Source organism: Topomyia yanbarensis, chromosome 3 (assembly GCF_030247195.1).
Source record: "Topomyia yanbarensis strain Yona2022 chromosome 3, ASM3024719v1, whole genome shotgun sequence".
NCBI classification, from domain to species: Eukaryota; Metazoa; Arthropoda; class Insecta; order Diptera; family Culicidae; genus Topomyia; species Topomyia yanbarensis.
In genome coordinates, this window is record NC_080672.1 from 86,114,677 (window position 1) to 86,129,189 (window position 14,513).

The following is a 14,513-nucleotide window of genomic DNA, read 5'->3' on the forward strand; positions in this document are numbered from 1 at the left end:
TGTTTCTATCATTTATAAGCTTCAAGATATTCAATCTGAAACTTTAAAAATCGTTTTCCTCGAAATGTCCTTAATGGCGCTTGTCATGAGATAGCACAACAGCGACGATTTGTCAATTCCGCAGGAATCCTAGCAATACGGCTGTCAAATTTCTGGAATTACTTCAAAAGACATCTTCCTATCATTGACCCTATGGTCACTCGGGCTTCCACGGAAACTTCTGTAATGATCGGATTAGGGTCAAATCGTCAGACAACTTTATAATGATAATAAGCAATCTTCAATTCCTATAAAGGTACCCGCGTACCCTGTCGGCCACATGATGCCACTGTCGCTAACGCTGTATCATACTTATTTTTTTTTCAAAGTTGTCTGGAATGTACTCCATGGCTATATAGCTTTTTACCCACTCGCTGACGCACCGTCAGTGACAAACCATTCGGTTTGGGCTTTTACTCCTTCAAACGAATCGGTTTTTATAACCATGACTGGACATCCTCTGGGAACTCATCGTAGTGGAAAATCGCGACTTTATAGATGGGAATTTGAAGTGCAAAATAAACCGAGGAAGTGATGCTGAGTGTCTCGATGCAATTGATCTATGTAAGTGTCGCGCTCGAATAAAATAAAATAAACTTACCCTCAATCCATTCAGTGACATCGTGCTTACTCGGCAATTCAGCAACAACGACTTTTACTACCAGTCGTAGAGCTACTATGTATGTTTATTGATGGTAAGCATCAACGGCTTATCAGACGGCAAATCAGTGTGCAATTTTGTAGTATTTCTGCTGATTATCTAAAACTGATTCCTATCCGCGAAACGCGCTCCTTCGCCGTAGTGCATCTGAATCTTGCCTTCGATCGGAGCCGGGAATCAGTTGCTCGCCAGATACCCACGTGTTTAGTCGGTTGTGATGCCAAACTGTAGCTGACAATATTAAACAAACTCAGCTTAGAAGAGGCTGAACCAAGTGCAACAAGTGACATGGAAAATCAGGCATACATTGCGGAGTCTCGCGTTGATGTCACCGGAGGCGGTTCCGGTGGTTTGGTAAGTATCAAAATTGAACCCGCTAAATAATTTCAGCAGTGCATAACCGGTTTAATAAATTTATTGATTGGAGACATATAAAATTAAGAAGGAATTAAAACATCAAACGCTGACGACCTGTTCGCGAACCAAACGAGTTGCGCGAAAAATCCCACAGGCATCTCAGTGAAACCCTGACCTACCACGGGATTCCCCGAGAAAGTGAGAGAACTTGATCGTGGCGTGAGTACCGATTAGCGGCTGGTGCGGTGTGTACAGTTTACCTACCGTCTCAATTGACGCGAAACGTGCATCCTACTGGGTGGTTTTTGTTTTGATTCGGCCATTCACAACCCTCCGTACCTATTCAGTACACGTTTCGAAGCGTACAACTTAGCAGATCAATAAAACCGCATGTGAGAAGGTTTTGAATGAGAGATTACGTTATGATGTATTCCTATGATGATTTGCATATGGGTGTTTTTCTTTTCGGTACACGGAGGTGATTCATTATCGTTTTATTGGAACTCTGAACGGATTGTGAATAATGTGTACATTACATTTTCATTATAGTAGGATGGTTCTTTTCCGTTTTAAAGGGCGAACACGAAATTATTGCGACACCGAAAATGTCATGCCAATTTTCTTATAATGTTTACAATCAAACCAAAATTTTAGGGTAGTTTTATACATATATTTACTTCAAAAATCAAAAGAAAAGTTTATCGATGGAGCCTTGAGTGTAAAATTGAACGCATTTTCGCTTGATGCCCTCCATCAAAGTCTTTACAGTGTCATCCGGTACCAAATTCTCAGTTTTTTTTCCATTTTCTTAACATGTCCTTCTCGTCTTTGACTGTCTTCTTGCTCTTCCGAAGTTCCCGCTTCATCATTGCCCAGTACTGCTCCACCGGGCGCAGCTCCGGACAGTTTGGCGGATTTATGTCCTTTGGAACAAAATGGACAGAATTGGTCTCATACCACTCCAGGACACTTTTAGAATAGTGGCATGATGCCAAATCTGGTCAAAATAGCGGAGCTTCGTCGTGCTGCTGCAAGAACGCCAAAAGGCGCTTCTCGAGGCACTCAGATTTGTAGATCTCGCCATTTACTGTGCCCTTTGTCACGAAAGGCTCACTCCTCAGTCCGCAAGAGTAGATGGCCTGCCAAATGAGATATTTGGAGGCGAACTTCGACATTTTCTTCTTCTTAAATTTGTCGTTCACATAGAACTTGCTCTTGCCGGTGAAAAACTCCAACCCCGGAATTTGTTTAAAATCGGCTTTTATATACGTTTCGTCGTCCATCACACAGCAGCCATATTTTGTCAGCATCTTCTCGTAGAGCTTCCGTGCCCGAGTTTTAGCCGTCGATTGTTGCCGCTCATCGCGGTTTGGGAAGTTCTGTACCTTGTATGCATGTAGTCCAGCTCTCTTCTTTGCATTCTGGACGTAGCTCTGCGACATGCCGATCTTTTTAGCCAAATCACGGCTTGAGACGTTGGGATTTTCTTTAATTATCCGCTTCACCTTTACCTCCGTCTTTTTGTTCTCCGGTCCCAGTTTTCTTCAGCTCCTTTGCCGTGGTCCAACGTCAACCGCTTCAACACTCTGGAGACGGTTGAATGGTAAATGTTCAACATTTTTCCCAACTGCCGGTGCGACAGGTCGGGAAATTCCAGGTGTTTGGAATGAATTTGTTCTCTCGACTCGCGTTGGTTCACCTCCATTTTCGTTGAATCGAAAAACACGACTTCGAGTTTGTAAACAATACACATCAATGAGAAAGTGTGCAAAATTTGGTTGATTTTTACCCATTGGTAAAAAAGTTATGCCCTGTTGAATGTGTCACAATAATTTCGTGTTCGCCCTTTATTGGCCAGGTGAATGCGCAAAAGGAGTGATTAAAATTAAATAAAAGCCAATTTTTAATACATTTACTAAGCATACACGGAAAAAATTATTCCCAAAATCGTGAATAAAATGCCATGAATTCTGGAAATACCTTTTACGTTACGAAAACAGGGCCATGAACAAAAATCATGGCTTTTATAATTATGTTCAATTTCTCTCTAGTAACGCCCGCATAACGCTTTTATTAGTGGAAATATTTATTTTTGTTTTGGGAACTTATGTCATGTTTTCCGCCATGTCATTACCAAATAGATTTCCGGTACGTGAACTAGTACAGAACTTTAAGAACATTATATATAAAACCAAATGATCACCTATGATGTTATTCATAGGTTTAGGAACATTGGTTCACAAAAACAAAACAGTCTGGTTACTTTCTTGTGAGCTATTTCACGAAACTCGGAATTTTTTTCATGAATCTATGCAATCCTCGTGAACTAATTCATTAATATATTAGTTACGATCCAATATCTGTGCTCGAGAAATAGTTCACAAAATTATCAAATATTATGCATTTATTCGTGAACTGGTTCATGATTCCTAGTATAATAGTCCCGACTTACTATTCGTGGTCGTGAAATAGTTTACGGAATCATGAAATTTTATTCATGTGTTCGTGAACTAGTTCATGATCCCTAGTATACTAGTCACGATTTACCATTCGCGCTTGTGAAATATTTCACGATATCATTCAATGTTATTCATGTGTTCGCAAACTGTATAATAGCCACGATTTACCATTCGTGGTCGTGTAATATTTCACGAGATCATGGAAAATTATGCATGTACTCATGAACTGAAATTCATGACTTACCATTCGTGCTCGTGAAATAGTTTACGAAGTCATAAACTATTTTTCATGTATTCGTGAACTGATTCTTGATCCTTAGTATAATAGACATGACATACAATTCGTGCACGTAAATTATTTCACAAATCCTGAAATGTTATTCATGGGTTCGTGAACTAGTTCATGATTCCTACTTGACCTGGGTCCTATCTTGCGAGCTTGTGCTGTTTAGAAGATATCCCTAATCATTTTCAATTTCATGCAACATGGTCATGAATTTTTCACGGGAACTATTTTACAAAATTTAGAGTATTATTGGTAGAATCATTTTTGTTCCATGAACTGTTACATGAAATGTTATATATGCCCAGCTGCTAGCGACCAGCTAGAGGCACGAGCAGTAGATATAAGAAAACTATTAGGACCTAGGACATCCTTATTCATTTGATAAGGTTCTGTGTGATGCCTCTACAGAAAAAGGAAACTGCGCTGAGCACCAAAAATACATTACAGAGCTACAAATCGTGTTCGTGATATAATTCATGGAACAAGATCCCGCTTTTTGGTCACACATATATGTTCCTATTTATATTGTCGCGACACTCCGAGTACAAGAACCGATAATAACCAAAAAATATCAGATCGCGAAAAGGCGAAGAAAAAATTACGAACATCATAATAAAACTGCTGATGTCAAGAACATCAGTCACATCACTCTATGTGTCAAATTCGAAAGTAAGCTCTAGAATAAAATATCAGCATAATGTGCAAATAAATTACAAAAATCGTGACTAAGATCCTAAAATCAAGAACATAAATCATTGTACTCGTGACTAAAATATCACGATAACATGAATAGAAATTATGAAAATCGTGACAAAAATCCTGAATTCATGAATATAAATCACGCTATTATGATAGAAAAATCCGATAGAAAACTCATGAATAAAATATCACGGTGGCTTGATGAGAAATCACAAAAAACCTGCAATCATGAACATCGTTTAACTGTGGTTTGTGTATTCCCAAATTACGAACAAGTATCGCAACAAAAAGTATCGTAACAAAAACCACTGTAACCCTAGAAGAATTCCACGAAGATCCGTCCGAAAATCTTTAAAATCGTGACCGACCATCTTAGATTCCAATGAAACTTTACACGTTTCACCGTCATGCAAGACTAAATATTTTCCACAGGTAATAAGATTATTTTGACTCAAGAGCAACGTTTCAAAAGGGCGTAAACGATTCTACGTGCATGAATTTCAAATTTTTTTTGTTCGATTACTGTATTTTATACAGCAAAACTATCTGAGAACGAGTTACAGGGAATGAATACTTCTGTCTGAAAAAAATTTACACTGAAAAAAATGTTGTGTCATTTTTCAAAAAAACAAAAATTTATGATAAAAATTTAAATTCCAAAAAACCATTTTTTTTAATTTTTTATATTTTGTTACCAAAAATCTAAAGAGAAAAGAAACATTTTGATTGTGATTGCACGATGGAGAAAAAATCGGTATAAAGTTTTTCTAATAATAACTTCGTACATGTTTTTAAATTTCATACTAATTGACATACAAAATTGTAATTTTATTACAGAATATAATTCTAAGCACCATTTAAAATCAAAATGCATTTAACAAAAATATTCCAAAATGCGATAGTTTTCGAGATATTTAAATTTTGCTACTTCAAAAACAATTAATTCGTGTAATTATGCTCTTTTTAAAAGTTATTCGCGTTACCCCATCAAAAAATTTCAAAAATTTAATGTTTATCGTTTTAAAGACGTAACTTTTTGAGCAACTTTTTAGTGTATTTGGATCCTGGAGAAGCTTTCAATAAAAAAGTTTTCCTAACAACAACTTTTGACATTTTTTTATAATTCTTACTATTTGCAGTCAAAAATACAATTTTCTTTTTGAATATGATTCTAAACGCCATTTTAAATCGAAATGCTCTTAACAAAAATTTTCTAAAATGTAGTAGTTCTCGAGATATTTTAACTTTTGTTTTAACAACACAATTATTTTGTTTTATTACGACCATTTCATAACTTTGTCGCGTTTCTCCATCAACAATAATAGGTTTTACAAAAGGCCCGTAAACTTTCCTGCAACTTTCTCTTTGACATCAAGGCGATATTGTGAAACATTTTAAAGTTACATGAAAACAACCAACATATGATTTAGCTATATAGTTTAATCAACAGACCCTATGGTTGAAATATATTTTGGTTGCTTTCATGTAACTTTCAAATGGTTTACAATATTGCCTTGATGTCAAAGAGAAAGTTGCACGAAAGTTTACGGGCCTTTTGAAAAACCTATTATTGTTGATGGATAAACGCGACTAACTTATGAAAAGGTCGTAATAGAACAAAATAATTGTGTTGTTAAAACATAAGTTAAAATATCTCGAGAACTACTACATTTTAGAAAATTTTTGTTAAAAGCATTTCGATTTAAAATGGCGTTTAGAATCATATTCAAAAAGAAAATTGTATTTTTGACTGCAAATAGTAAGAATTATAAAAAAAATGTCAAAAGTTGTTGTTAGGAAAACTTTTTTATTGAAAGCTTCTCCAGGATCCAAATACACTAAAAAAGTTGCTTTTACGTCTTTAAAACGATAAACATTAAATTTTTGACATTTTTTGATGGGGTAACGCGAATAAATTTTAAAAAGAGCATAATTACACGAATTAATTGTTTTTGAAGTAGCAAAATTTCAAATATCTCGACAACTATCGCATTTTGGAATATTTTTGTTAAATGCATTTTGATTTTAAATGGTGCTTAGAATTATATTCTGTAATAGAATTACAATTTTGTATGTCTATTAGTATGAAATTTAAAAACATGTACGAAGTTATTGTTAGAAAAACTTTTTTACCGATTTTTTTTCCATCATGCAATCACAATCAAAATGTTTCTTTTCTCTTTAGGTTTTTGGTAACAAAATATAAAAAATTTTAAAAAATGAGTTTTTTCGCAATTTAAATTTTTATCATAAATTTTTGTTTTTTGAAAAATGACACAACATTTTTTTCAGTGTATATTTTTTCGAACAGAAGTATTCATTTCCTGTAACTTGTTCTCAGATAGTTTTGCTGTATAAAATACAGTAATCGAACAAAAAAAATTGAAATTCATGCACGTAGAAACGTTTACGCCCTTTTGAAAAATTACTCTGGTATCAATATATTCCAATTGCCAGAGAATATCATGGAGATTCATACAGCGAACACACCTACAAAGTTTCGTTCGAATCGACGATGGTCATATTTTGCGGTCGGCCTGTTTCTCATGGAATCCCTCCCTACCAAACAATCGAATGTAACGCCATGCATATGTTCAACGCGACCTATTATTTTGGAAACACACATAGTTTCATGAGTACGAGGTTTATTATTCATAATTTCAGGAACTTGGTCACGGTTTTCGTATATCGTTCAGTTCACGAAATCGTGATCTTGTTTTCATGAATTTATGAGAGCAATATACGGGAAAGAGAGAATAGACAACAATGAGAGAAAAGAGACAAATCAAGCTTGAAGATTATGACAGATTATCGACGGAACGACCTGTACTGCCAAGACAGCTCGCGTGGGAAATCCTCTAAATTGGGTGATCAGATCTTTCGGTTCCAATTTTTATTTATGAGTGAGAGTAGTAGTAGTGGTCTGAAGCGAGTCGGCGCCACAAATGCAGTCAGAAGATTTCTGAGAATGAGGAAAAAAGAGAGGGGCTAAATTCTTCTATTGATTGATTTTAGGAAGAGATAGATGAAGGACATAACGAAGATATCGCGGCTTGCCATGACGTCTCGAACAGGGACATTGGGTGGCCTTCCTCGGAACCGGTGGGTATCCATTAGGGCGTCCCAAAATCATATTGCGTTAAAAAAGTCGTCATGCTCACTTCTTGAATGAAAGGTTAGAGTTTTAGGACCACTTTCTTCTTCGGAATGAATTTGCTAAAACGCTCCCTACTGGTGGCGACTGTTGATTTTTTGAAAAAATGGGCTGATTTTGGGTAAAATTTTAAATACATGCTTATTGAAGTACTCCAGAACTGTTTTAGATTTTTTCACAATTTGTTTATTTTTCTGGATACCCCAATGGAGAAGTTTGGTGAGCTAATTTGTACAAAGTTTGGATTATAAGCACGACAGAGCCATTAAAACTTAGTCAAAAGTGCATTTTTTTCTTCAAAACTGGATATCCACAAAAATTTAAAACTATAGAAAACACTTTAAATAGTTGAGCAGAGGGCGTAATTTTCTTTTAAGAAAGTGTATAGCTAAGGCAAATGGGGTATGAGTTATTTAAGTTTTTGTTATATAACTATTGGCATTTTTCGTAAAAAATAACATTTATTTTCATAAAAAATAACATTGTTTCGTCAGATCTCGACATTTCGATGGATCGAAAGCACACAATTGAGTTAACCGTGCCCAAAATCCAAAACTAGCCGCACTGGCTGGATGATAATAGCTGGAGATTTCGTTTTTTTTTTAATTTTTTTTACACAATACATACATGTCCTACAGATAAGATTTATAGCAAAACGGAAAAAGGTCGACCATAAATTACGTTCGGACGCTACAAATACTGTTCCAAAAAGTAGAACAATTCAAATGTGCTTGGACCACACATTACTTTTCGAAAATTTAAGGAAAATTATAAAAAAATATCGCTTATCTTTAGTACGTCATGATCACGTTTAATGAGCATTTGATGATTTTTTTGTACTATCAATTATGAAAATAACGAAAACACCATAATTACTTCCAGGGGCTTATTCACCAAAATTTAAACAAATGCAAACTAAGTACAAATAAATTGTTTTACATCCCATTAGTCGTAGCTATATACTTTTTTCAACAAAATTAAATCCCTTTATTTGGCTAAACTATTTGAAATTTTTCTATGCTTTTAAAATTTTGTAGATACCCAGTTTTGAAGAAAAACACCATCTTATCATTATCTTATAATCCAAAAATTGTACAAACTTACTCAACTAACTTCTCCATTTGGATCTCCGAAAAAACTACAAGGGGCAGCTCTATGGGGTTGCACGAAATGTAGACGTAGGACTATTACTAAAATATTTATTTTCTTGGTACATTTAGAGTAATAATAAATCGAATATATTTCTTACGTATAGTTTAAGCACAACCAATCAACATCGGTTATCAGGTCATTTCATTTGTAGTAGGTGATCCAATCCGATTAAACTTATTTGAGAAGATCTGAAGAAAGAAGACAGAAACCGTGACCGAACTAATATCTGGAACTAAATCTTTATAGCACAAGATCAGCTTTTAAAAATTGTAAAAACTTATCGATTGTGTTTGGTAAAAAAACCCGGACCCCTGAAGAAAAATCAAATTTTAGACGATGTAATCACATTTCATGTATAGACCAAACTTTCTAGTTATATTTTGTCATTATTGTAACTTTCCTAAAGTACGCATACAAATATAGCGAATGCAGTGGTCTAAATCATATATCGAAACTATAAATATACAAGAATCAAAAACAATTTTATATATGGACTTCGATGCGTTTTTGCAACGGTTTTTCGAGTGGCAGTGTATTCATTCATAAAGAGGCTTTGTAGTATGTACCTATTAGTAGAATCAAAATAGAATAGGCTGAGTGGAAATGAATCAATGAATTGATCGAACGTAAATAATAAACTTCCATTGTGCTGTCCATCGATCCGCGTAAATTTGTTGCTAAAAAAGTTTTCGTCTTTGCGTAACGAAAGCACATATTGTTATCATGCAGGTTACGCACGCAACCGCTAACAAACAGGAATGCCACATTGAAATCTGTGTTTCGGCCAAAAATAACTTTTTACCATATATGATAACTGAAGCAGGAAAAAAATCTGTGATAAATTTTCGAAAAATCTGTGAAAAACCACAATATTTCCAAAAATCTGTGAAATTTACATCAAAATACCAAAAATCTGCCATCTTTGGAAAAAAATCTATGATAAAAAATTGTGAAAAAAAAGCTGTGACATTACAGAAAAATCTGTGAATATGGTAACCCTGCTAACAAATTAGATATTCCTACCTACACATTCGCCTCAAACATTGAACCCAAGCGCACTAAGCAAAATGGGTCAACGCTGATGGTGATGATGGGTAGAGCGAAAGAGACAACTAGTACCACGACACTATGTTAACCGTGTTTGCAAATAGAGATCGAATGTACAATCGATTTTGCGTTCGAATAGAACGGACAAACTCAGTCGCGTGTTGGGCGGCACTGGATAGCGTACCTCCACAGCCAGTGTAACGGACTTCTAGCTCAGCTACACTGGCTGTGAAAACAGGTGTTCAACAGGCAACTGAGCTTGTCCGCCCAAATCCGCTCTTTAAATAGTCGATAATGACGTCATTCATACACCCAAAACAAAAATCTCTTGCAATTATTGCAAGCGACAATCACTTGCAAATAATGTTAGCATCGCTTGCAATTTTGCAGTTAAAGCCGCTTGCAATTGTTGCAAGCATATAAAATCACTTCATCTCTCGCTATACGTACATACGTTTCTTCAACACACTGTCAACGGATTACCACCACATTCACATGCCTATGCTGGTTGGTATAGCAACGCACGGCGAGTTTTTATTTTCCGTCTACTTTTTATTCATTCCTTACCAACATCATCAAACGCAGTTTTGTGGTTTATTCATTACACACGAGACGGCATCAAATTGCGGATGTGACAACTGTAAGAGTTTTAACCTCCTGTTCTTATGTGTAAGGACAGATCAGTGCTTATAGTGAGCGCTATGATGCGGAAAGGCCTGAGTTCAAATCTGGCTACTTGTTTTACTTTTTTCATTAATCGTGAAATCATCTAAGTGTTTATATGTGGCTTTTATCCACTTATTACTATCTGGTAGTATGGTTGGGTGGATAAAGCATTGCTTAGCGATCTGTTTGTGCAGGATTCATTTTTTAATGCCAACAGTCTTTTTTTTCTAACGCATATTGGTCACCAATACACATACATCGCTAATACATAGGCAAAATTCGGTTTTTCTGTTTCTTGCATTGCATGCAAGGAAGCTTCTTGCAATTTTCGCACATTACCAGAAGGCTTGCAATTTTCGCTCGTATTTATTGCATTAATGTAAGCGAATCTTACCGGGTACGTTTTGGGTGTAGAAGCGTAGCGCGCTAGGTACACCAATCTGTCGTGCCGGGCTTGGGAAGCGCTATCTTCTGTATGAAAATGCGCGATATTTTGACTAGGTTGTACATTATTTAAATTTTTAATGCCATGATATCAGAAAATCTTTGGGTTTACCTATTGGAATCTATTCTTAGAAGTATTTCGAGGCGATATGCGCAAAAAAAAATTAAAATTTATCGTGAGATGGCTGAATCATATGCGTTTAAAATGGGACCACTTTTCGTTACATACCATTTTTTAGATTTTGCAAAGTGTATATATCGAAAACAAAGACGTAGTCCTACGTCAAAAAAAATATTTGAATTAGCAAACTCTTACACTCAAACTTTCAATTCTCACGTCGAACCACAGCGCTGTAAACTGCTGAAGTACCTTTCATTGTCGTGAACAACGCATTATCATTTATTACATTGACATTTTATTATCTTGCTTCTACTAGACACACAATAACAACGGAACAAGTGTATCACCTGCTGCGGTTGGCAATGGAAGCGCACCGAAATCCTCGACGCAGCCGGTTCGCGATAAATGGGGGAAAGATGTGGAATTTATGCTTTCCTGTATAGCCTATTCCGTCGGATTTGGAAACGTGTGGAAGTTCCCGTACACTGCTCTCAAGAATGGAGGGGGTGCTTTCTTGATCCCCTATCTGGTGGTACTGTTCATCGTAGGACGTCCGATCTACTATCTGGAGATGGTGATGGGACAATTTTCCAGCCGCGGATGTGTTAAAATCTACGATTTGAGTCCTGCTATGAGAGGTGAGTTCTATTTTGTCGTCTATCTGTATCTCTAATCAACTAATCACCTCTTGGTAAATTTAAGGAATCGGAGTGGGCCAATCTATTGCCATGTTCATCGTCATGACCTACTACACACCAGTATTAGCAATTACGTTTCGATATCTGTTGGCATCGTTCAGCGTCGAACTGCCTTGGGCTAAGTGTGATCCAACTTGGCCAAACTGTGTCGATTCGGATTTTGTCGGACAAATCGTGTCGAATTCAACTGTCCCACCTAAAGCATCAGCTGAGCTGTACTTTCTGTGAGTACTTCAAAACACTCTAAAAACAATTAACTAAATCGTTCATCCATTCCAGCAATTCTGTGATGCACAAAAACACATCACTGTACGAAGGTGTTGGAATCCCCGACTGGAAGCTGGCTCTGTGCCTTCTGTTCTCGTGGCTGTGTGTTGCGACGATTCTCATCAAAGGCATCAAAAGTACCGGAAAGGCTTCCTACTTTCTCGCCATCTTTCCGTACGTCATTATCGCCATCCTGCTGGTACACGCGTGCACATTGAAGGGAGCATTCAACGGAATTCTGTACTTTCTAACACCACAGTGGGACCAATTGTTGAACGTTACGGTGCGTTTCCGTGCGAAGTGCTCTTGCACCCACCACCACGGTCGGGCAGTTGCAATGCGCCTGCAAGTAGAGTTTGCGTTACGTTGCTCACTAACATCTGCCTGTCTTTTTGTAGGTGTGGTATGAAGCTGTAACTCAGTGTTTCTTCTCGCTGTCGGTTTGCTTCGGTGGTATTATTGCCTATTCTTCGTTCAACAACTTTTCCAATAATGTTTACAAGTAAGTGAAATAGTTTTTGCTGCTTAATTCAACGGGTTAATTTGTCATAGGGTGTGTAGGACGTATTCGTGCCATAATGGCAGTCAACATTATCCTGTTCGTAATGTGTTAAGAGCCCTTATTTTAAAATCAGTCACGGTATCCGCTCAGTGTAAGGAAGTCGTCCTACGTTAGTTCAATACATTGGACGTTTGTTCAAAGGATGCCAAACACTCCTAAAGTGGCCCTTACACGTTCAATACTTTTGTCAATACTAGAGAGTAATAACAAAAATGTTGAACGCGTAATAGAAAAAAGTGGGAAAAAATGGGATTGACGTCTTGCATATCGTCAATACTGTCTATTGACAAAAGTATTGAACGGGCCGCTTAACGGGCGCTTGCAAATAACGAACAATTAAAATGGCACTCCAGAAATTCGTCCGTAGCAAAACATAATAATTCGCATGTACCCCTAATTCCTTAATCATCTAGTGCAAATCGTAAATAAATTTAAATTTCCTCTCCCTCTCCCAAAAGGGACGCCATGATCATTTCCTGGCTGGACACCTTCACCTCCATAATTGCCGGCTGCATTGTGTTCGGCGTAATCGGCAATCTGGCGTACGTAACCGAACAGAACGACATCCAGACGGTGGTGAAAAGTGGCGCCGGGCTAACGTTTATGACCTACCCGGACGCAATCGCAAAGTTTGACCTGCTGCCGCAGCTATTTTCGGCCCTTTTCTTTCTAATGCTGTTCATCGTCGGACTGGGCAGTAATTTGGGTGTGACAACGAGCATCGTGACAGCGGTTCGCGATCAGTGCCCGTGGTTGAAGAACTGGCAGGTTGTTACAGCAGTTGCCCTGGCAGGTTTTTCGTTTGGATTGGTTTATCTGACACCCGGAGGATTGGATCTGCTGGATATTTTGGACTACTATGGGGCTAAGTATGTAACCTTGACTCTGGCGGTGTTCGAACTGGTGACGCTAGCTTGGATATACGGTGTGGATCGGATCTGTCGGGACATAAAATTCATGCTGGAACGCAGTACCAGTTTGTTTTGGAGGATCTGCTGGGGCATTGTGACTCCTCTGGTGACGGTGCTGATTCTATTGCTGAGTTTTGTAGACTATGAAGCGTTCTCTGTTCCTAATGGATACAATGGTAAGGAAGATTGTTAAGCTATTTCTTTAAATCTAAACTCATTTCGTTTCAATTTCTTCCAGTTCTAGGATGGTGCATCTACATCGTTGCAGTTCTTCAATTACCCGGTTGGGCTTTGTATGCCACATGGCGCACGAAAACGTTGGATTCATTGTTTGCTGCAGTTAAGAAATCATTTCGTCCACTGGCCGAGTGGGGTCCAGAAATAACAGAGACTCGAATCCGCTACCAGGAAGAGGTAGAACGACATGACGCAACGGTAACGCGAGATCGAAACGCAATCGACTTCATCAAGCGAAAGCTGTTCAGCTGAGAAATGTTGTGCGCTGTGAAGGTTGAAGTTTTAACCTCATTTGTGTTTGTATATGTACTTTTAGCTTATCGTTAGTTGAATTGAGATTCATTGGATTCGCATCCAATATTTGTAGCTTGGCAATTTAGAATTAACCGTTGCCATATTGTTTTATTATAGCTGATATTAAATAGATTTACAAACAATAAAAACCAATTTTACGTATCCATTAAACGGCTCATTGCAAAAGAAAACCGCAATTTGAATTCATTACAATGGGGATTTTCTAGCGTTTCCTTTTCCACTTACATGTGTCGGTATTCTTTTAATAGAACGGTAAGGGTCATTATCATTTTAGTGTTCTCTGTGGTGTAATATTAACTGTCTCAGACGACCGAAGCGTTCTTCCCTGTCCTTAATGTGTGAAACTACACTCCAAAATTTTGGGATGAAAATTCAGCAAATCAAAATGCAGAAAGCTAGAGATACTTTTAAATCCCTTTATACAGTTGAAGATGTTTT

At 37.2% G+C, this 14,513-nt stretch overlaps 1 protein-coding gene across 1 annotated transcript; it reads left to right on the forward strand.

The window, feature by feature from the left end:
* Positions 1-896: 896 nt before the first annotated feature.
* On the forward strand, positions 897-14,186 carry LOC131692297 (sodium-dependent nutrient amino acid transporter 1-like). Its single transcript, XM_058979267.1, has 7 exons — positions 897-1,054; positions 11,402-11,723; positions 11,788-12,007; positions 12,063-12,333; positions 12,449-12,552; positions 13,071-13,699; positions 13,762-14,186. The coding sequence occupies exons 1-7, from the start codon at positions 989-991 to the stop codon at positions 14,010-14,012; spliced, it is 1,863 nt and encodes a 620-aa protein (XP_058835250.1). The 5' UTR covers positions 897-988; the 3' UTR covers positions 14,013-14,186.
* Positions 14,187-14,513: the final 327 nt, after the last annotated feature.

What these genes read in the sequence shown, in the direction of transcription:
- LOC131692297 (XM_058979267.1), top strand. Translation starts at nt 989, where the DNA reads ATGGAAAATCAGGCATACATTGCGGAGTCTCGCGTTGATGTCACCGGA. An exon ending in GAGGCGGTTCCGGTGGTTTG is followed by an intron (nt 1,055 to 11,401) that starts GTAAGTATCAAA and finishes TGCTTCTACTAG; the next exon opens with ACACACAATAACAACGGAAC. An exon ending in TCAGCTGAGCTGTACTTTCT is followed by an intron (nt 12,008 to 12,062) that starts GTGAGTACTTCA and finishes CATCCATTCCAG; the next exon opens with CAATTCTGTGATGCACAAAA.